Source organism: Helicoverpa zea, chromosome 18 (assembly GCF_022581195.2).
Source record: "Helicoverpa zea isolate HzStark_Cry1AcR chromosome 18, ilHelZeax1.1, whole genome shotgun sequence".
Lineage (NCBI taxonomy): Eukaryota > Metazoa > Arthropoda > Insecta > Lepidoptera > Noctuidae > Helicoverpa > Helicoverpa zea.
In genome coordinates this window covers 6,801,874-6,823,619 of record NC_061469.1, presented here as the reverse complement: position 1 = coordinate 6,823,619, position 21,746 = coordinate 6,801,874, and the positions used below count along the sequence as shown (strand labels likewise).

General features: G+C 35.4%; 3 protein-coding genes across 3 annotated transcripts; 1 reads left to right on the top strand and 2 right to left on the bottom strand.

The window, feature by feature from the left end:
* Positions 1-1,295: 1,295 nt before the first annotated feature.
* LOC124638862 (cytochrome P450 4c3-like) lies at positions 1,296-6,116 on the bottom strand. The gene is made up of 10 exons (XM_047175988.1): positions 5,862-6,116; positions 5,697-5,786; positions 5,492-5,602; positions 4,702-4,887; positions 4,139-4,335; positions 3,437-3,485; positions 2,971-3,148; positions 2,483-2,634; positions 1,980-2,162; positions 1,296-1,658 (listed from the first exon to the last, which is right to left on the bottom strand). The coding sequence occupies exons 1-10, from the start codon at positions 6,016-6,018 to the stop codon at positions 1,507-1,509; spliced, it is 1,455 nt and encodes a 484-aa protein (XP_047031944.1). The 5' UTR covers positions 6,019-6,116; the 3' UTR covers positions 1,296-1,506.
* A 1,128-nt stretch (positions 6,117-7,244) lies between these two features.
* On the top strand, positions 7,245-17,684 carry LOC124639088 (cytochrome P450 4V2-like). Its single transcript, XM_047176312.1, has 11 exons — positions 7,245-7,397; positions 9,508-9,673; positions 10,666-10,755; positions 11,597-11,707; positions 12,628-12,813; positions 13,065-13,261; positions 13,338-13,404; positions 15,974-16,157; positions 16,367-16,518; positions 17,131-17,316; positions 17,486-17,684. Exons 2-11 carry the CDS (start codon positions 9,517-9,519, stop codon positions 17,638-17,640), a joined length of 1,485 nt encoding a protein of 494 aa, XP_047032268.1. The 5' UTR covers positions 7,245-7,397; positions 9,508-9,516; the 3' UTR covers positions 17,641-17,684.
* LOC124639089 (azurocidin-like) lies at positions 17,677-20,871 on the bottom strand. Its single transcript, XM_047176314.1, has 7 exons — positions 20,397-20,871; positions 20,250-20,320; positions 19,814-19,997; positions 19,276-19,481; positions 18,809-18,934; positions 18,418-18,444; positions 17,677-18,033 (listed from the first exon to the last, which is right to left on the bottom strand). Exons 1-7 carry the CDS (start codon positions 20,431-20,433, stop codon positions 17,743-17,745), a joined length of 942 nt encoding a protein of 313 aa, XP_047032270.1. The 5' UTR covers positions 20,434-20,871; the 3' UTR covers positions 17,677-17,742.
* Positions 20,872-21,746: the final 875 nt, after the last annotated feature.

Genomic DNA, 21,746 nt, shown 5'->3' with positions numbered 1-21,746 from the left:
TTCCTACATTAAATAAATAAATTCCACTTAGCTCTTTTCTCCGTATTCCAATATTTCATTAGAATCAGTGCCCAGGGTTCATCTTCCAGGCTTTCCTTCCCGTCTTCGACGTCGTGTCACCACGCGACTTTTTCGCGGTAATGACCTGAAAATTATACTGGGGCTTTGGCGTCGGCGCCTCCACCAAATTGTAGCGCGTGGTGCGCTAGGAACCGGGGATCTTCAGGATATTAAATTAAAACATTCAATAATAACTTTAACTTTGCGTTTATTCGCTGACTCGGGGGTGAAGTCACATACTTCAATATATAAAAACTATTCTATTTCTATTTATATCATTGTCCGGCCAGTATCAATTACAATTAATAAAACCTACTTCTAATCTACTTCAGTACTACATCTCTACAGTACCTAAATGGGGGGCACTTTTAATTCTATAAAGATTGATTTTAGATATACTTACGTATGATATAGTCTTATCCCAGTCACTCTTTGCACACAGCATTGTCGGGTTGATATCACTGGTAGCCGTGACTGACCGTGACTGAAAAACAATAGAATATAGTCATTTTAGCCGACTGCCAAGAAGGATTACCGATTTTCGCGCGCATATACATATATGTATAGGCATATAGGTTTATAGGTGTCTGGTTCCCGCGTGCCGTGTAAACTTCTTCCCATACCCGGACTTTAGCCAATGTTACTCGGGGCTAGTGATCGGGGATATATCCCCACCGTAAATATTGTTTCTAATCGGTGTAATAGTTTTGGAGATATACCATAAAGAATGGTACCAAACAAATAAAAATGTTGCTTCTTTATTATGGGTAGTGTGATATGTAGAAGTGTGGAATAGATTTATATATCATAAAGCTCTCTTTGTCTTTGTTGATATAACTCTTAACGCAATCATGAATAAATTAAATCCATAAGGAAAGTTCACAACATAAACACTTACCTACCTAGTTTTATTAACACTAGGATCGTGTTTTATGGCGCAAGATAACTCAATACAGACCAACGCCGACTGGCTAGCCCGGGAGAGCCCTAGCTGGCTAGAACGAAAAATGCAATAAACGCATGCGCGCTGATGATATCAAGTTAATGCATTTTTTGTTTTCTCTCTCACAGCTGTGTGAAAATTAGAAGCTTTGATTTGATGGCTATTTCATTATGTTTCTCCTTAGCAAGAGATATTTATTCAATTGGTATTTCAAATATTGAACTGGGTGTTATAAAAGGTTTTGAGGTAGGTATCTTCTTAAGTATCTTTGAGAAAAGAAAAACACATGTTCTAAACAAAACAAAATAAAAGTATATTTATTTATGAATTATTTACATCTACAATCTATAAAAATATACCTAAACCTTAATTAAGTATGTCCTTATTAGCTAGATACTCGTACAATTGTAATCATATATAGATAGTTATTATGAAAGAAATTATAAAATTATTGCAAAACTTCTTTGTACTGTAACCTGTAACACAATGGTGTTGATACACAATTATAACCGTTTTTCAATAGTTATTTGATGTCCATCGACTGGGAAGAGAAGTATTTCTATTTTCAAACGATCGGGTGTTTTCGAAGAAACTTTGTACGTTCTCAGAAAAGTAGCGAGGATACTTTTCATGGCAAGCATTCCAAAATGACGACCTGAAACAAAAAGATAATTGCCTTTGACTTCAACATTACACAAATGATTAGGTACGCCACACACAATGGCAAAATTCTACAGGATTAATGGCAATTCGGTTTTAATCGCAAATCACTACCACCATTACCAGCGAATTTTCAGATCGTTTATTTTTGTTTTGTTTTTTGGTGCAGCAAACAATTGACGACTACAAGTTGTTCTATAAGATATTTGCTGGTAAGAATGTGTCATTATTTTATTCGGTTACTTTATGTCAGTTTGAGGCCAAGGGAAACCTCTGTAAGCAGCATTAGATACTCTAGTATACAAAGTATAATCACCTATACAGTTCCGTGTCCCATAGCTGAACGGTATGTAAGCACAGGGATGTCTGTCCACACTGTTCTCTGGCAGGAATCGGTCAGGGTCGAAGCTGTCTGCATCAGGTCCCCACAGTTTCTTCGACCGGTGTAACACCATTGGCACTACTGCACAACCCACGCCAGCGGGTATCGTGCACGTGGCTAATGAAAAACAAGACATAAATTAGTAAGGAAAATAATAATGTTTTTGTTGATATGAAAAACCGGTCTAATATAGTACAAAAGACATAAACGATAGGAGTTGGAATTGGCGATAAATTATCTTCCTTCCTATCTTTTTTTATACCTGTTTCGAATGCTAATATTTAAAGAGGTTTATTTACACAAGGAAATCGAACAGTAGATACCTATATTTTTCTACGCTTCACGATATTTTTTAATATAATGTAATTTAGTGTGGTCACAATATGTGTATGCTATATTTTCTGATTTATTCCACTAATCACATACTTAATACTTACATAGCTTTAGTTCTTTCTGTGTTGTTCTGGCAATGATGGGCACCACGGCGTATAACCGCATCGTCTCCTTGATTACTCTTTCAAGGTATTCCATCTTCGTTAAATCTTCCTTAGTAGGCACCCTTTTTGAGTCTCCAAAAATACCTTGTAATCTAAAAATTTTAAAAATACTTATAGATAGTAAAATTACAAAAAAAAATAAACCGACTTCTATAATATACGTAAAACCCTCTCCTAACAAATACTTTGCTGAAAACCGCATCGAAGCGGTTCAACCAATGATGAGATAAACGCGCACAGACTAATAAATACGGGTCAAACTGAGAACCAAATTTTTTTGGAGTCGGTAAAAAAATAGTTTCTGGTATTGCTTAATTCTGAATGTCACTTAATAAAATTAAACCAAGTATCGAAAGAGGGACCGCCAAATCTACTACAATTCAATTTTTACCAACATTTTTTTTCCATAAATTTATAGGTATACTTACTCTTTATAAACTTTGTCCTGTGCATCTGGATGGTCTCCCAGCAACACCAACGCGTAAGATATGACGAGCGCCGTGGTGTCATTACCGGCTATCGTGATCGAGTCAATGTGTTCCCGTAGTTCTATGTTACTGAACGCTAACTTCCTTTCTAATAGTAACTGAAGAATATCTTTTCTGCCTGGAAATAAGATTTATCTTTAATAAACATTTAAAATTATATCTACTAATAAACCTACTGGTATGTAGCTGAAGAGCGTGTTTAATTGTTTTAACCGTCTAATCTTAACGACCACAGTACCGATTTTTTTTTTCAATTTCACGTAGCTCATTTATCGAGACAGGCTAAGGGATTTTATTCGGGAGTAGTTCCCGGGTGAGACTGGCTGGCTGACGCTGGCGGGAGCTTGTTTTAAATAATATAGTCGGTTTTCTATATTAACAAATGTTAATTAATGCAGATAATTACCATCTTTGTGACTCAATTTCTCAAAACTAGCTATTTTCTTGCTTATCACCTGTAACAAGAAAGAAAAATATCATCCAATGTATGGTGTTTGATCTCATCCAACGATAGGTATGTCAAATCTTAACAGGTTATAACCTTTTTTACATAAATTGTTATTTTTCAAAATCATTTTGAGTAAAAACTAATAAATAATAAAAAATTGTCGAAAGACGAGTTACAAGAGGTTGCAAGACGATTAATAAATATTTAAAAAATGTAGGTATATCTCCTTGAGGAAACAAACACTTTAAAGTGGTTCCACTTATTGTTACTTTTTTATCAAAGTTGTATTAAACTAGATAAATGCACGTTCTTATATTTTTTTTATTATTTATGTTTTTTTTGGACTTAGGTATCGTAACAGTGCACGTGCTAAGTACAAGCCGGTTGCTACACCGCAATTTGGTTTTTAACGAAACTTACAAACGGGCAACGAGGTTTGTTTTTTTTTTTGCAAAGGCCTATATGAAATATAAACTTCGGCTTGACTTTTGTCAAATGCTAAAAGTCTGTTAATTTATGCCTCCTAAAGCTAGCATTCTTGAGACATCAACACCTTTTAAACTATTCAAACATAATAGTAAAGAAGGGTAGGTGATTTGGGAATTTCTTTTGTAAATTTTGGCGTTCAAAAAGTACTGTTTGCCAAGTTTGTACTCTTACCTCATCGGTGAACTTATGCGTGGCATCAATACTCTCTTTCTGTACGTTAGCTAGTGACGTCAGACTGAAGAGCGCGTCGGGCTGCAGCCACGCCTTGAACAGGCGCATGTTGATGATCGACATGACCGTCTTGCGCGCGCGCAGGTACGGCGTGTCCGGGTTGTGTTGCACGTCCATCTTCTCGCCCATTGCTGTCTCTGTTGGGAAATAAATGGGTATATTCAGTTTGTTGATGTGCATGGAGATGATAAATATAGGCAATGGATTTTAAAAAATTAAAGTTTTAAGTTAAAATTAGAGCAGAAAGTCCGTTAAGTATATTAAAAATATTTTTAAGTAACATCGATATCATCTCCACAGGTATCTGTGGAGATCAAAGGGGGAGGCCTATGTTCAGCAGTGGACGTCCTATGGCTGAGATGATGATGATGATGATGATCGATATCTGCAATCTGTCAAATCAACATTATCCTCCATGACTGTCAAGCAACAGGAAACAAAAAAATAATAATATTCTAAGATGTCAAGGTAAACTTGCAACTGCATTAATCACAAGTTCTCACCAAACACGATGTCCAGCATACATGACGTAACGTATTCATAGACATCGAAGGGTCGCTTCCCAACTTGCTCGCCCAAAGTCTTGACGAGAATATTTCCCTGTTCCCCGAACACTTCTATGTAATCCTCAACGATACGGTTGTGGAATATCGGCAGGAGTAACCGCCTGTGAGCTTTCCATAAATCGACTGTAAATAAAAACGTCATTTAAATACATTAGGAACAAATATTAAATAAAAATTTCATAATAATTATGTATTTTGGTTACAAGTGCTACGAAGCCGCTACGCATGACTACGCGTGCTACGATAGAATTTTCCAGAACTGACTACGACCCCTGCGTGCTACGAGCGCTACGAAATGGCTACGGGATAAACAACGATTGTATATAAAAATTAATTGTAAGTTATCTGGAAAACATTGTATTGACATGACCAATGATCATCCAACTACGCAATATCATTGAGGAAATGTCAATACAGACACCTTAATGCTATGTTTGTGCTTTATTGTGTTACTTTGTAAAGTTTGAATTGCTAGGAAATTGCATGCTTATTGTTAGGACTATGACCATTTGTTTATGTTGTTCACGGGTTCAGATAATTTATTTGCTCGTTATTGTATGGTGTTAAATGGTTCTATACATTTGTAAAATAAATCTTGGTTATTTTCCTAAGCGTTTGTACGTAATATCTTTTTATTAAATAAAATATGTTTAACAGTTATTTATTATCCTGAAATAAATAGTATAATTTTAAGTTTGTAAATATGGTTCTTATTTAAAAAATATACCTGGTGCAACAAAAAGTCCATTTCCAAGCCAAGTTTGGAGGAATTTATAACTGTAATCTTTCTCGAGGCAGTTCTCCAATATCTTCTGCACGTCCTCAGGGTTTAAACTCACTAGAAGAACACAAAAATAATATTTGTTAAACCATATAAACTTTTCTTTTGAAACACCTTATTTTCTAATTTGAAAAACTGAAATTGAACTTACCTATGTAAAGAGACGGTCCAATCCAAATCTTAGTGACACTGTCCAACTTTTCAATTTTTTCAACTAACTTTCGTATATTGTTTAGAATCCCTGAAAATTAACACAAAAAGTTAACACTGCTCTAATTTCAAAAAACAAAAATGACCACGTAAAGTGCTAACTTACTTTCAGGCCCACCAATGAACCAATGGGTATGTCCTATTAATGGCAGATCACCAACATTGGGCAAAGTTTCAGAAAACTGATACAGCAATTTACGTGAATGTCTAAACTTTACATAATATAGAGCAGCTAACACCACTATTAATATCAAAACCAACATCTTCTATTTGTGAATAAAAACTCTTTTGTAATTTTATAGAACACTGTATCTATGCCGATCTTGTCACCATAATGTCGCGCGTTACACTGAAAAGTAAGACGAATAGAGTTATAGTTTTACGGACGTTTCCTTAAAAGCACTTCAAATGTATCTTGTGAATAAGTCGCCAATGAGGATCGAATTATGTGTGTATGACGTCACATGACGTCTATAAGGCCTATGTAAAGTTTGCGTACTATTGACCGAAGTCAACGCTCAGCAAAACTGAAAACATACAATTCAGTGAGTAAAGATATTTCAATGGAAAACTAATCTCTAACTTAGTATTTTTATATATGATTAGATAAAGTAAGTTGAAAGATCAAAATTTATGTTGACCCTTTCGTGATATAAAGATGCGAGATAATTAACCTGTCTACAGAAAACCGACTGAAAAACGAAGCTACTGGCATACATACTCGATTAGAATTTGTTTCAGTGTCATCAAGTTTACAGGGAGGGCAGAAATAACAGTCACTGAGGATTGTCTTGCCCAATTTGATCACTTTTAAAAGAGTGCTAATGAAATATCTTTAAAATGTTATGAATAAACTTTTCAATTATGTACAATACCTACCTACTCTGGCACGTTTGCGATGTCCATACAAACTGTACTTTAAAGATAATAAATCATCGTTTTACCTAAACGTATCCTGGCAACTGGTATGTTCTATTTGCTAGCGCAGATGTAGCATCACTAGGTCTAATTATCACCTCACCGAGATTTTAACGTTACTATGAGAAAAATTGAAGATATTTTATAAATCATGATTACTTTACCTATAATACACTTTAAGGTGATATCCTGATGTAAAATGTTCTAGAACAATTGTGGACACATTTCGTTGTCCAAAATTTAAGAATTTGCGTTCAAAAGCTAAGTACTCGTGATGCGAGTCAATATTCAAATGGTCAAATAAGTAGGTAGGTACTTACTTTGACAAAACGAAAGAACTATTTTCAAACAGTGTAAACAATAAAGGCTCTAATTGAGAGCATACATTCTATGTAATCTAATTTCTATAGTTATGTATTTCTTAGAAGGTTACAACTTATGCATTTTATGAATAATTTTATGGTTCAAGGTTCTATTTATCACTTGGAACGTGTAGTTCTGATAAACTGGAACTTATTATCGAATACCAAGCTAAGTAATATCAATATAAGTATGTTTAGATGTGAGTGAGTAAATAAAGCTCATTACTCAGTTCGGTGCTACGATTTTAACATAAGTTGATTTGTAATCGCGAGCGGCGTTACTCGTCCGCGCCTCTAATGGAAATAAGATCAAGTGCGTTGAAGGAAGAAAATTTAGTTTTTCATTTGAAGTTAAGAGAATTGTGAGTATTAGCCTTTATAATTTTAATTGTTAGGTATAGAATAGTATTTTCGAAAAAACATCATTTTTTTAACTGGAAAATCAACGTTCTTTTTTCCTCCGATACGTGTTGAGTAGGTATATTGGATAAAATGCTGATAAGGTGACTAAATAATTAAGCGAAATAGGAAGTTCGTAACAATCCTTTGCACAATTCGCGTTCGCGAACAATGTGTCTGCGTAATTAATGCGAACCCTGGGCTTGGGTTTTACTGATATAAGACAGGTAACCTCACAGTATGTATGTAAAACAAAAATGCCGTGACCTTAACCACTGCCAACTCTTTTTATATAATCACATAAATCTGCTAATTTGTCGTGAAAACTAAATTTTCATTTTTTTATAGAATTTAATACATAGACATTCAGACATAGACATAGAGTTTATTAACATTATTTAGCGATGTGGCAAATCATCGATAATTGAAAACGCGTTATCATTTAACACGTGCATTAACTGGTAGTGAGTTTAAGATTTCAATTCAGCATATAAAACTTATTTGCAGGACCCAGTCAATGCTAAAATGCCGTCTCTGCGTAAGATATCTGTAGTTAATCGTAATGTACCAAATAAACCCATTAACCGAACAAAATAATAATTATTCGCAGTCGGTAATGTTAAATTACCCCGTAAATACAGATTTTCACGCAACGATAGTATTTCGTTAATCAACATCAACGACACTTCATCAACGATATTACTTTACTCAAAGGCACAGATTTCTGGCATCGCAAACCCACGGATTGCAGCTGAGGACAGACAAAATGGCTCATTTGGCATGCTTATTATAAATTCCCTAAAATATGGTTCCCTTGGCTGCGGATCTCTAAAACCTACGTGCCGTCTGGCATGCGGCCCAGTCTTATAGTAAAGGAAAATATTTTCTCGTGAATAAAATGTTTCCAACATAATATTGATAGTTTCACTTAGCATGTCTCAGGTTGGTCTTATGTCCTATTTAACGTAGCGTAGTGAAATAACATAGACCTGACGTCACGTCGGATATTAAAAAAAACGCAATCGCTTGAACATATCCTACTAATATTATAAATGTGAAAGTCTATGAGAATGTTTGTTTGTTATTCTTTCACGCAAAAACGGCTGAACCGATTCAGTTGATATTTGGTGTGTAGATAGGCTCTGGATTAACACAGGCTACTTCTAATCAACACACCACGCGGGCGAAGCCGCGAGCAGAAGCGAATATTTTTATAAATTACTGATTGTGACTGATATATTCTATATAAAACATCGTAGGTGTCCAACTTGTCACTTTTTCGGAGAAGTATCGACGAAAATAGATCCGCAATGTAGATCGTTCATGTATTCAAGTACAATAGAACGTATAAGCGTTAAGTTACTCTTCTCTTACCTTCAAAAACGCCCAATGGAAACATTTTATTTCAGTCTTATATTATTTAGGCAATAAACAAATTAAAAACCACAAAACAAAAGGCTGACTCTAAGTACGTACCTACAATATTTTTGGATTTTTAATTAATACAGCTCACCTTAATTCTTTCTAGCCAGAGATACGCCTCTATATAGCTAAACAGTGACCGTATTCCCTGATAGCACTAAGTATAATAAATAAATATTTTCCTCAAAATCTTTTGAACTTTTAAATATCCATCTACAAGTATACCAGTCACGTGTGCATCGTAAAAATGAAGTCAAACCGGAATATTTTTTGGCTAAGATTAATTTTTTTCCAAAAAATAAGAGTGGGCCCATCACTTAGGTACTTCTTCATATGCCCAGTAAAAGATAACCAGCAGATGTGTGCATGACTTAGAAAGTAGACATAATTATATACTAACTTTTTAGGAATATCGAGGCAGGGAAGGTAACAATTTTGTTGGATTTTGAAAAGTTGTTGTCAGGCAAAAATTATTATGCATTATTGAGTAGGTACTTTTTTGGTAATAACAAGGAAAATGTACAAATGCAGTTGGCGTTCTGTCGTCTACATAATTTAAAGAATAAAATGCTTATCACCTATTCTTTATTATTTATTTTATATATATTTTTTTATTTTATAAGTTTATTTTATATTTTTTATTAATTTTAGGTGCTCGCCATGATTATTCTAACGATAATATTCATAGCTGTATGCATCTACTGGATATACTGGCTTGCGCATGCGCGACGCATGGATCGCATGACGAAATCTCTGCCCGTGCTCCCGACTCTACCACTCATTGGAAATGGCTCACTCTTCTTAGGAGATACCCAGCGTAAGTTGATACTTTTAATATCTATAAAACCACTCTATCAACAACTTCGTCAGAGCAGGAGTTGAATTTCACAATAAATTAACGATGCAATATCTACACTAATATAAAAAAGAGGAAAACCTTGTATGTTTATTTGTTTGTAATGAATAGGTTCAAAAACGACTACTTTCTACTAAATTCTTTCACCATTCCAAAGCTACATTATTAACGAGTATCATGTTGGGGTCGGCTTCCAGTCTAACCGGATTCAGCTGAGTACCAGTGCTTTACAAGAAGCGACTGCCTATCTGACCTCCTCAACCCAGTTACCCGGGCAACCCGATACCCGTTGGTTAGACTGGTATCAGATTTACTGGCTTCTGACTACCCGTAACGACTGCCAAGGATGTTCACTGACAGCCGGGACCTACAGTTTAACGTGCCATCCGAAACACAGTCAATGGTGTCTAAGATATACTTATCCACGAGTAACATACGCCATATAAAATCCCGGAAGGGTCAGAGTTCCCACGGGACGCGGTTCAAACCGCGGGAAAATGGCTAGTATAATATAAAATGCTACAGTGTCGCCATTGACGGAAACTTTTAGTTTTAGACCAAAGCTAGGACCCTAGACTCTAGGAAGCTGAGAGAACATCGTCAATATTATCTAGCCACTAATATAACCTGAAAGTTCACCTCTGATCGTCAAAACGGTCAAGCTATATCTATTATGATTTTTCGAATCTAGATAAGTACATAACTAATTTATTCAACATCCTTGTGGAACTCGCGTAACATAATACCTTACTTCAAAGGTATGTCGTAAGTACTGTGACTCTTGAACTATTTGCTCGGCCACTGCATCTATTGACGAAGTACTCGAGGGCAATAAGTAGGTACATAGTATTTACATATAGATGCGCCTTCAAAACGTTTACTTATCCGTCATTCATAACAGATGACAAACTTGCTTGTTTACTTACCTATATTAGCATAACCCTTTGTTCCAGAAATGCTTAAGAACCTTTGGACTGTCGCGAATTTGGCTTTCAAACACAAAAACTCTGCGAAGCTTTGGCTTGGCCCTAAATTATACGTAGGTAAGTTGTCACGTCTATGCTAACGTACTAAAGGTAAGGAGTACCTAAGTATGTACATAGGTATATTCGCAGAAGCAGAGAGCGTCAAAAACGTCACCAACAAACAAACACAGTTTTATTAAATTAGATATATACGAGAGTAGAATATTAATTAATTACCGTCTAAGTTATAGGTTACTTAGGGCTGATTTTTCAATCATCAGTTAACTTCTATCTGAGGAATAAATATGGCGGTTTGACATATTTTCAATACAAAAGCTGTCAAAACGTTAAAAATACTCCTCAGATAGGAGTTATCTGATGGTTATCTGGCGATTGAAAAATCAGCCCTTAATGAAATTAATAACCTGGTAATATTACGTCATCTTCTTTTTCTTGAAATTTATTAGTACCTACAAAATAAACTTCCTTGACATTCTTTCTGAATAATATCTTTACACGTGCATGCACTACCAAGCAGACCAGTTCAAAAAACTCTAAATAACCAGTCAAATTATGTATATCACACATAAACGTACAAAATAAGGTAAAATATTTAATTATGTCTATTCCTTCTCAAAAATTGATAAGATTTGTTAATTTTTGATCTCGCCTGAATTGGTAGTTGCGATAAGAAAATATTTAAAATTATATATTTTTTTCCTGTCAATTGCTGCCCGGGTTGAACGGCATATACGCGACTCTACGCCATTATGGTAGTTAACTCTCTACCCCCCATCCCAATTTTTTTAGGGTTGCAGCAACATATCTTGTTCTTCTTCCATCTTCTTTCTCTGAAATTAAAATATTTGTCCCCAAAATTACAGTAGTAAGATTTATTGTAATATGTTTGATATTCCAGCAATCGGAGATCCCAGAGACGCGCAGGTTGTACTAGAGAACTGCCTTGACAAGGATGTAGTGTATCGGTTCCTACGGCCTTGGCTAGGTCACGGGCTCTTCGTGGCACCAGGTAAACATGCCGTGTTTATCAAACGTGTTGAATCTAATTACAAATGTGAACTAAGCGCGAGCAAATGTACGAACCATGAATTCTTAATCTGTCATTTCGCAAATATTGTCTCTGATACAATATTTCTTTTGATATTGCGTCTTTACTTCATTTGTGTAAATTATTTGCTTTTTGAGTTCATGTCTATTATGCCGCACCTCTAGACGTTATGTAGGAAACCCCGCCTACATACCAAAAACTAGTGATTTTCCGATAAAACTTATAAATTACTAAAGTAAATGACCGGATAATTTATAATTCTTTCCACTTAACTGCCAATAAAACAAATAATTACAATATATTTTTGCACGTCTGCCTACGACAGAATATAAGTATTTTACTGTTTGCTTTTAACATTAGCTTGAAATTGCAATATTATGACTTCGATATTAGTTCTAGGCAATCAGCTACTGTGCTACGCATCGCATTGAGTTGCTCAATTCTATCATGAAACAAGGACATCCTGGGATATCCTTATATCTAGGATATCCTGGTTGAATAAATTGACTGACACAAAAAAAAATATGTTCATATTTTCTTTGTTTTTAATCATGACTAAAGAAATTAGAAAAAAGAATTAACTTTCCCTGATATATTAAAATTGTGGTTGACACAAACTCTCAGTGTAAATCCGTCATATAAACAAAAACAAGATTATCTAATGTTGGAGATATAAAAAATGCTCTTACGTCTTTATGTACCTACTATTCTGATTCGCGAATAATTACCTACATATGTATGTATATTACTATACTCCATATACTTAGTTTAAATTACGGATAAATCGCTCTTTAACTCTAGTACTTATTTACAAAGATTGACCCAACTAGGTACTTACGGAATGACGTAACTACTTCAACATCCATATTTATGTTTCACAGTGAACCTATGGAAAACACATAGAAAAGTGTTATTACCGGTTTTCCATAACAAAGTAGTTGAAGAATACTTGGGAGTCATAGCGGAACAAGCGGACGTGCTTATAGACCGACTCGCGGAAAGAGTTGACGGAGATAAGTTCGATGTACTTAAGTACATTACTGCTTGTACCTTGGACATTGTTTTTGGTAAGTTAAGATGGACTATTGAGAATCAGATATGAAATACACAGATCATTTAGATCTCGATCCTAAAAATATTTGGTCCATCCATGATCCACCTTGATGATAAGACCTACATTCTTAATTAAACTGTTCAATTTGGTAAGTTTTTGCAAAAACTCTTGTCAACTGACGCTTTGAACACGAAGTGTGTTCAATAGCAGTTTTTTACAGCTTTTCTTCTTAACTCAGATTCCTATTCCTTTATTTATCTACAGAAACAGCCATGGGCGAGCGTATGGGAGTCCAGCAATCACCTGATACTCCTTACCTTCGCGCTCGTCACACAGTTATGACGATTCTCAACATGCGTCTATTCAAAGTTTGGCTCCAACCAGACTGCCTCTTCAACCTTACACAGTACGCTAAACAACAGAAGGATAACATCGACTTGACTCATAAGTTCACAGATGAAGTAAGTTCAGAAATCTACGTGAAAAAAAATACTACCTAAACTGGCTTTTACTACATACTTACTTCTAACTTTGCAGGTCGTCCAAAAAAGGCGACTGGAATACGAAGAGAATAAAAAGAAGAATATCGTCAAGGAACAACGTGGTAAGTGTTTTTTACAAGATAGCAAAGTATTGCGAATTTCACACGTTGTAGTAGGATCTAGCTATTTGCACCTAATCACTAGATATTGACGTCATCTATTAGTAAATATCAAGTAGGAGTAGGTACAGGTACTACTTATGTTTGGCCAAGAGCTTGTCGGGCAACGTTTAGCTTCCTGTCTTTCACATTAAGTGTCCCCACTAGACGACTTCATATCGGTAGGTACTCGGAACATAAAGGATTTCATAACGCCAGTAAAACCACGAAAAGCTTTATTTAACTTTCTAATAAAAATTTAAAAGTAACTATGAGATTGACAATCCAACTGTTACAATTATTAAAGAGGAGACACCTAGAATAGAGATCGATTGAGTTGGAGAATTTGTAAATATTTGTATCTGGCTACATTTTCAAATATGAATACAGTTCGCAAAATAGAGAGCTTTTTGAAAAATAGTCATATTTAATGCACAGTTTGCGAGGTGATATAAGGTTTAATATTTGCATTAGACTTTTTAATTCTTTGACTTGAGCATATAGCAATTAGCATATTGTGCGTATAAGGTATGTGGATAAAGAGAGCAAAAAAAAATATGTCTATTTCGTCATAAGTCATTCATACATACTTGATGTAGGTAATCTCTAACGTTTTATGAATGACGTAAGCGTCAACGTTTTTTTAAATTGTATTTTAAGTGTTTTATAAGTTCGGCCATTCAGAGAATGCGTTCCTGACACGTCGCGATTGAACTGACTGAATTATAACATTCATTGATTATTGATATAATAATGTTGTTTTAATGCTCCTCAATTGTTAAAACGGTAAACAACCAGCAAATAGTTATTTGTTATACAAGAGTGCAAAGTTGCTTTTTAACCGCGGGCTCAATTTTGATGACCGAGCAAGCGAAGGATTCTAAAATTGAAACACGAGCGTAGCGAGTGTTTCAATAATTAGAATCCTGAGCGATAGCGAGGGAATCAAAAGAGCACAAGGTGAAAAATCTTTGCACTCGAGTGCAACACGTAACTTTTCATCCCACCTCATCGAGGAAATTACTAAATGCAAAAAAACAAAATGGCGCGCACATACGAGTATCAAATTAAAAAGATGTACCTATTAAAGTTAACATATTTGAAAACTCACTTTAAAAATGAAACGACGTTAAAAATCTGTGTAAAAAACAATAATAAAAAATACTTAATTAATTGAATAATTATTTTAAGCAGTATTTTATTTATTTAATATGTATTTGTTTGAAAAGTCTTATCAAGATTGTCACAAATGGAGTATTGCACACGATGTTCTAAATTCAAATCACTTTGCCGCTCTAGAGGATAAAAACGACTTTTGCGCTCAGATATCAAAGGGTAAAACTACTCTTTCCGAGATGGTGGGATGAAAAATATTTTTATCGTAACTGCAACGCCATTGCAAAGTTACGTCGTCAGTTCAATCGCGACGTGTCAGGAACGCATTCTCTGAATGGCCGAACTATAATGGGATTAGTTAAGTATTTATTGCGATACCTACTTATTCTTGAGTATTTACCTACTAGCCAATTTATCATAAATATTCCTATACGTAATTGTGCTTAGCTAATGTACTCCTCCTCTGAACCTTATGTACTCTCGTATGTACTCTCTTATGTAGGTACTCTCTTATGTGCTCTCTTATGTGCTCTCTTATGTACTCTCGTACGTACTCTCGTATGTATTCTCGTATGTATTCTCTTATGTACTCTCTATGTACTCTCTTATGTACTCTCTTATGTACCCTCCTATGTACTCTCTTATGTACTCTCTTATATACTCTCTTATATACTCTCTTATGTACTCTCTATATACTCTCTTATGTACTCTCTTATGTACCCTCGTATGAACTCTCTTATATACTCTTCTTATGAACTCTCTTATGTTCTTTTCTTATATAGGTACTCCTCTTATGTAATCTCTATATACTCTCTTATGTACCCTCGTATGTACTCTCTTATGTACTCTCTATGTACTCTCTTATGTACTCTCTTATGTACTCTCTATGTACTCTCTATGTACTCTCGTATGTACTCTCTTATGTAGGTACCCTCGTATGTACTCTCTTATGTACCTACTCTCTATGTACTCTCTTATGTACTCTCGTATGTACTCTCTTATGTACTCTCTATGTACCCTCGTATGTACTCTCTTATATACTCTCTATGTACCTACTCTCTTATGTACTCCTCTCATGTACTCTTCTTATGAACTCTTATGTTCTTTTCTCATATAGGTACTCCTCTTATTTACTCTCTTATGTCATCTCTATATACTCTCTTATGTACTCTCTTATGTACCCTCGTATGTACTCTCTTATGTACTCTCTATGTACTCTCTTATGTACTCCTCTTATGAATCTCAAATTTACCTACCTTCCTAGGGATTATTAGTATATTTGGAACCTTTATCTTTACCTGCTAGGATAATTTTATCATAGGAGTTACTTTCCTTTATTGCTGTCAAGGATAAAAAAGTAAGATTAAAATTATGTACCTACTATTGTTTGAAATTATTTTTTTTTTATACGTTTCAGAAGGAAAACTTCGTGCAGTTCTCGATTTATTATTTGGCAGAGAAATAGAGTTTACTGATGAACAACTGCGAGAGCATATTGACTCCATCACGATCGCTGGCAATGATACCACGGCACTGGTCATCGCTTACACTCTCGTACTGCTTGGTATACATCAGGATGCACAGGAGAAAGTTCTAGCAGAGTAAGTAAGCTCTTTGTCTTAAATCATCCTAAAGTCACGCCATCAGGTTACACTACTGATCTAATTTAGAGGAAAATTTTACTTGAAGACACTTAGGGCCCCAGGACAGATAAAGGGTATTATTTATTCGATGTCCTCTAAAGTTCGGAATAGATTGACAATTGCAAATGTGTAAAAAAAAATTAAGTTAACTGTTGTTGTTATTTAAGGCAACAAACAATTTTCGGATCATCAACACAAGGAGCTACTAAAGATGACTTACAAAAGATGCACTACTTGGAGCGAGTGATCAAAGAGAGCATGCGACTCTACACCGTAGTACCAATCATTGCTAGAAATGTCGACAGGGATATCTATTTGCGTAAGTTTCTGAATTCCAATTACATAAAAAAACTTTTTAATAAGTATATATATATAATATGTATGTAGATTGTATATATGTACCTATATAATAGTATATAAGAATATCATTCTTAGTAGAAAAAAAAAATTTAATCTACATATTTATATCGAGAATGAGGGCGCGGGTTCGATTCCAGGTCAGGCAAGTACCAATGCAACTTTTCTAAGTTTGTATGTACTTTCTAAGTATATCTTAGAGACCAATTCGGATGGCACGTTAAACTGTAGGTCCCGGCTGTCATTGAACATCCTTGGCAGTCGTTACGGGTAGTCAGAAGCCAGTAAGTCTGACACCAGTCTAACCAAGGGGTATCGGGTTGCCCGGGTAACTGGGTTGAGGAGGTCAAATAGGCAGTCGCTTCTTGTAAAGCACTGGTACTCAGCTGAATCCGGTTAGACTGGAAGCCGACCCCAACATAGTTTGGGAAAAAGGCTTGGAGGATGAAGATTTATATCTACTTGGTCGGGTTTCTTTTTTAATTCTTAAAATCGTGATAACATGTTTTCTGATTTATTGGATCCAAACAAAACTGCGCTTGGGTTTATTTGAAGATTTTTAATTTTTTTAAAGCAACTTGTGGAGTCACTCTGCCGGCGGGCACAGGAGCGGTGATCGGTGCCTTTGCGATACACCGATCGGCAGCGTGGGGCCCAGACCACGACGAGTTCGACCCTGACAGGTTCCTACCAGAACGTTCCCAGACCAGGCACCCAGCTGCTTTCCTTCCTTTCAGCTATGGCTCCAGAAATTGTATAGGTAAGGAATATTTAGGAGTAAAAGTTTAGGCAAATTAAATTAAGCTTAAAATGTCACGTGAAAAGACGCAATAAAGAGAAGAGAGGGACAAATCAGTAACAACGTAACGTAAATCTGTTAAATTAAGATTAGAATAGGTAATTTCAATTTAATTGCTTTTTTTTTTCAGGGCGTAACTTCGGCATGCTTATAATGAAAAGTATAATATCGAGCGTGGTGAGATCATACAAAATAGAAGCCGACGACATCGGTCCACTAAAAATAGAAATGCTATTATTTCCCATAAATGGACATCTAATTAAAATTTCTAAAAGAACTCTTTAATTTAGGTACTTATTAATAGTAATAAAACAATTTACCAAGACAAATATTAAGTGTTTAATTTTTGTAATAAAAAATAGCAAACAAATACTGTTACTTATGTACCTAATTATTTGGGACTTTGTCAGCAATTGGTTCTTCCATACTAATACTAGTGCTATTCTCTGGCATTATGGTTGACAGCTCTGGTGTGAGAGGTACACCGACGGTGGTGAAATCATACTCCATGTGGGTGTCATGGTCGAGAACATCGCGAGAGTCGTCCACCCCGCAAGTCAGGAACTTTGTATACTTGCTCAAATCCAGGAATCCCACGCCACAGGGCCGGTCTACCAGACGAGATGTCATAATTCCTTGTGCATAGCCAGAACATACGATTACGGAACCTACATCGTCCTAAAACGAAAGAAAATACTTATATAGAGTGAAGCTACTTTTTCGTAGCTAGCTGCAAGCACGAATTTATCCATGTTTACTTGTCATTGGACGTACAAAACCTAACTATTGTGAGTGAACTTAAGTAGTTTTGGATTAAGCAATACATAAAAAGTACACCAAATAAGGTTCTTAAAACATTTTCACGGATACAAACATATATTACGTTTTCTCACAAATTTTCACGGTCACGTGTTTTGCGCCCGCGCATGTTATTTATTGCATTATTTGCACTGTACAACATTGAACAATAAGCTATTTGTATAAGCGATAAACACGGGCTTGTGAAGGTGAAATCTTGTACATTTAATATGTGCTTTAGACAGACTATAGTAATGCACTTACTGGACACAGAGCTCCGAATTTCGGGGACTGAAAATTAAAACAAATCACTTATTGCCACAAATACCATTATTTAACTACACTAATAGCAATGTACAGTGAAGTTAAATGTCTGATAAAATGCTGCCCTATTTGTGGTAAGAGTGATGAAATTAACTCACAAACAAGAAGTTAGGGTACCGTACGTACTCCGTACAAAATTCTTACAAAAACAATGTTTGACAATGGCAAATAAGTAAGTACCTAATGCAAGATTTGAGTAAATGTCAGATTATTTTTACACCATGTTATTTGTCAGGGTTGATGATGTACCTACCTATTCAACATCCCCAAAACAGTCGGATATGAAACGCTAATTGTTTTGTCTACGTCAGTTACGCAGCGAATACATTACCCTGCACTGTCCTTGCTGGATACAAAGAAATTTGTCTTGATAGTTAAACATCGCCAAACATTTGCTCCTGGGCAAAATCACCACGTCCACGCGATATAACTCAATCAACAGGGGGATCATATAACCCTGAGGATAAGAGAAAATTCTTATAGCGTTTTAATAGTAGCTCCTTGGTACAAATAAGATTCTTACAATCAAATTATAAACTGCTAAACGAAACGATATGGTTTTTCAAAAGTATATTACTAAAATGTCTAGTCCAGATAGTAGGTAAATTTATTTCAGAAACACATGGAAAATATCGCAAAGCCAACTGATTTCTAAATATGTCATTAAAGAAAGACTAGTAACTGTTTCATGATGTGATCGGCTGATCGGCTTATAAAGGAAGGACTTCGAAGACGCATGTTCTTCATGTGGAGTTTATCTAGATACCTATGCAATCGAGTGACATAAATAAAACTTACATTTCTTCTACTGCCCCAACCAAAATATTTGCATGAGGTGTCTGTGTACAGGCTTTCGTCTCTCGGTGCACTTACACCGTAACGGACACGATTCAGCAAAAAATCGGTACCGTCTTCCCGCTTATTGAAAGAAAACTGGTGGTTCAGAACCATTAATGCCAAATTGTCAATCATACAATCCGTCCATCGCTGCGACGTATTATAACCTAAGTTAAAATGAAAATATTACGTGAGACGTGATCCCTATTAATTAAGATGAAATCGAATTACTTTATTAACTGGGACAAAGGCTTGTAGGCTACATTTAATAGTTTTAGCGGCAATACCAGCTTCCTTGAGCTTAGTAGTTTAAGAATTTATTTTAATTACAGACCATGAGTGAATGAAATCAATAAGGCAGTAATTAAATACGATACAGAAGTCCTTTAGCAAGCAGATTATGTAACAGGGAATATTTTGTTAATGATATTGATACCTAGGTATACTACTACGGCACGAGTTATCATGCATGATTATTTACACGGATTTATTTAAATACCTTTATGAATACAAAGATGCTCCACAGTCCGGGTAATTCCCGCATTTTCAAGAAACCTGTGTGTACCAGCAACTACGGGGAACTTATATTTTTCTCCGTGCACACAGGTGGCGGGTGTAAGCACTACATGAGCCTCTATAAGCACCCCCACGCAAAACATCAACGCATGTGATAAAAAGTGAACCTGAACGAAAGAAATTATCCATTATAGAGTGCTAACTTAGGCGTTTTGTTATTTGTTTTTAATATTTTCCGAGACAACGATTTTAGTGTGCAGTTATTGATTTTTTTCTTGTGAAGTTTGTTCCCTAGTTTGTTATCACATCACTTTCGATCACTCATTTAATTAATGCAATTCTAATAGACGCTCAATTAAACTACATATATCGATCTTTATTTCATAACTGAAGGATAGTTTAAATTAGGACTTACTTACAACATATTGAGCTTCTGATACTTCTGCTGGTTCTCCAATAAACCCAGGAGCATTTTTAAAATCTATATCCACTGTAATAACAATTAGTTACTTATTACAGAATACAGTAAGACATAAAATTTGTTATTGAAAAAAATGAATAGGTACCCAATGTGGCAATGCCTCCAATTTGACCTGCACCCATTTTCAGTTATTACGATCCCAACCAAAATAGGGGTTATTAAAATTTCATAGAGGTCATGTAACATTCAACATTATTGACAAAAAGAAATTGAAATTATAATTAATTCCGTTAATTTTAATTTCCGTATCATGCCTAACAACTAATCAAAACAAAATTATTTGAGCGTAACCGTTTTAATTAAATGAACTGATTACAAGTGGCGTATCTACCGTACGTAATGGCCACTGTGGAATGCCCACAGCGACCTCCACCCTAATCTACTCTACTTTCGACATGTACTTCTTCCCCAAGTGTATAATAATAGGTAAAACCCTTCGAAAGTACTTATTAAATTATTTATTTTTTACTCGCTTATGTATTCCTCTATGTACTTCCCCTAACAATACGTAAGTAACAATAATGAATGTGAATAATCAATACATAAAGCATGGATGGATGTTCCCACTACCATTTTCAGCCCCTCTTGATACATGCCAAAACAAAGAGAGTGTTTTTGTATTTATGTAATACCTGTACCTTTTTCTAATGTGCACACAAAGTTATGTACTTGAGTCGAATTGAGCTAAAAACATATCGAAGCGTAACCCGTACATAATCGAGTGACTCGATAAAGGTTACTAGAACTATACTGGTACTGACTCAGTTTTCATAATTCTGCCTCGCCTATTCCGAACAAGTGATTGTAAAAAAATCCTGTGCCTGTCGTACCTTACCTAGCGTTGGAAATAGAAATTCGCACGTGTAGATATACGAGTGGTGATTTGGCGTATAACTTGATAGGAAGGGAAAATTTCGCAGGAGAGCAATATTGTTCACGCCGACTAACTTGGTACTTTCTTTTTTTTTACAATCGGTCGCAGCGTCACCTGCCTAATTTTAAATATGATTAACTTTAAAACGGCCAATTAAAACGGGGTTGGCCGGTGATTTTTCAGTGAAATAAGAAAAATAATGAAACTGAGTCGTAATTATTAGTTACTAGCTTCCGCCAGCGGCTTCGCCCGCGTGGTGTGTTGATAAAAAGTAGCCTATGTATTAATCCAGGGTATCACCTATCTACATACCAAATTTCAATCAAATCGGTCCAGCCGTTTTTGCGTGATTGAATAACAAACATACATCCATACATTCTCACAAACTTTCACATTTATAATATAAGTAGGATAGGACAGCCGTTCCCAAATGGGGTTCCGCGGAACCCTGAGGTTCCGTGACAGGCCCTCAGGGGTTCCGTGGAAAATTCAAGATTTCCATATGGTAAATCGTTTCACTTTTGACAATATTACATTATTATTCATTTTCAATTAAATTGT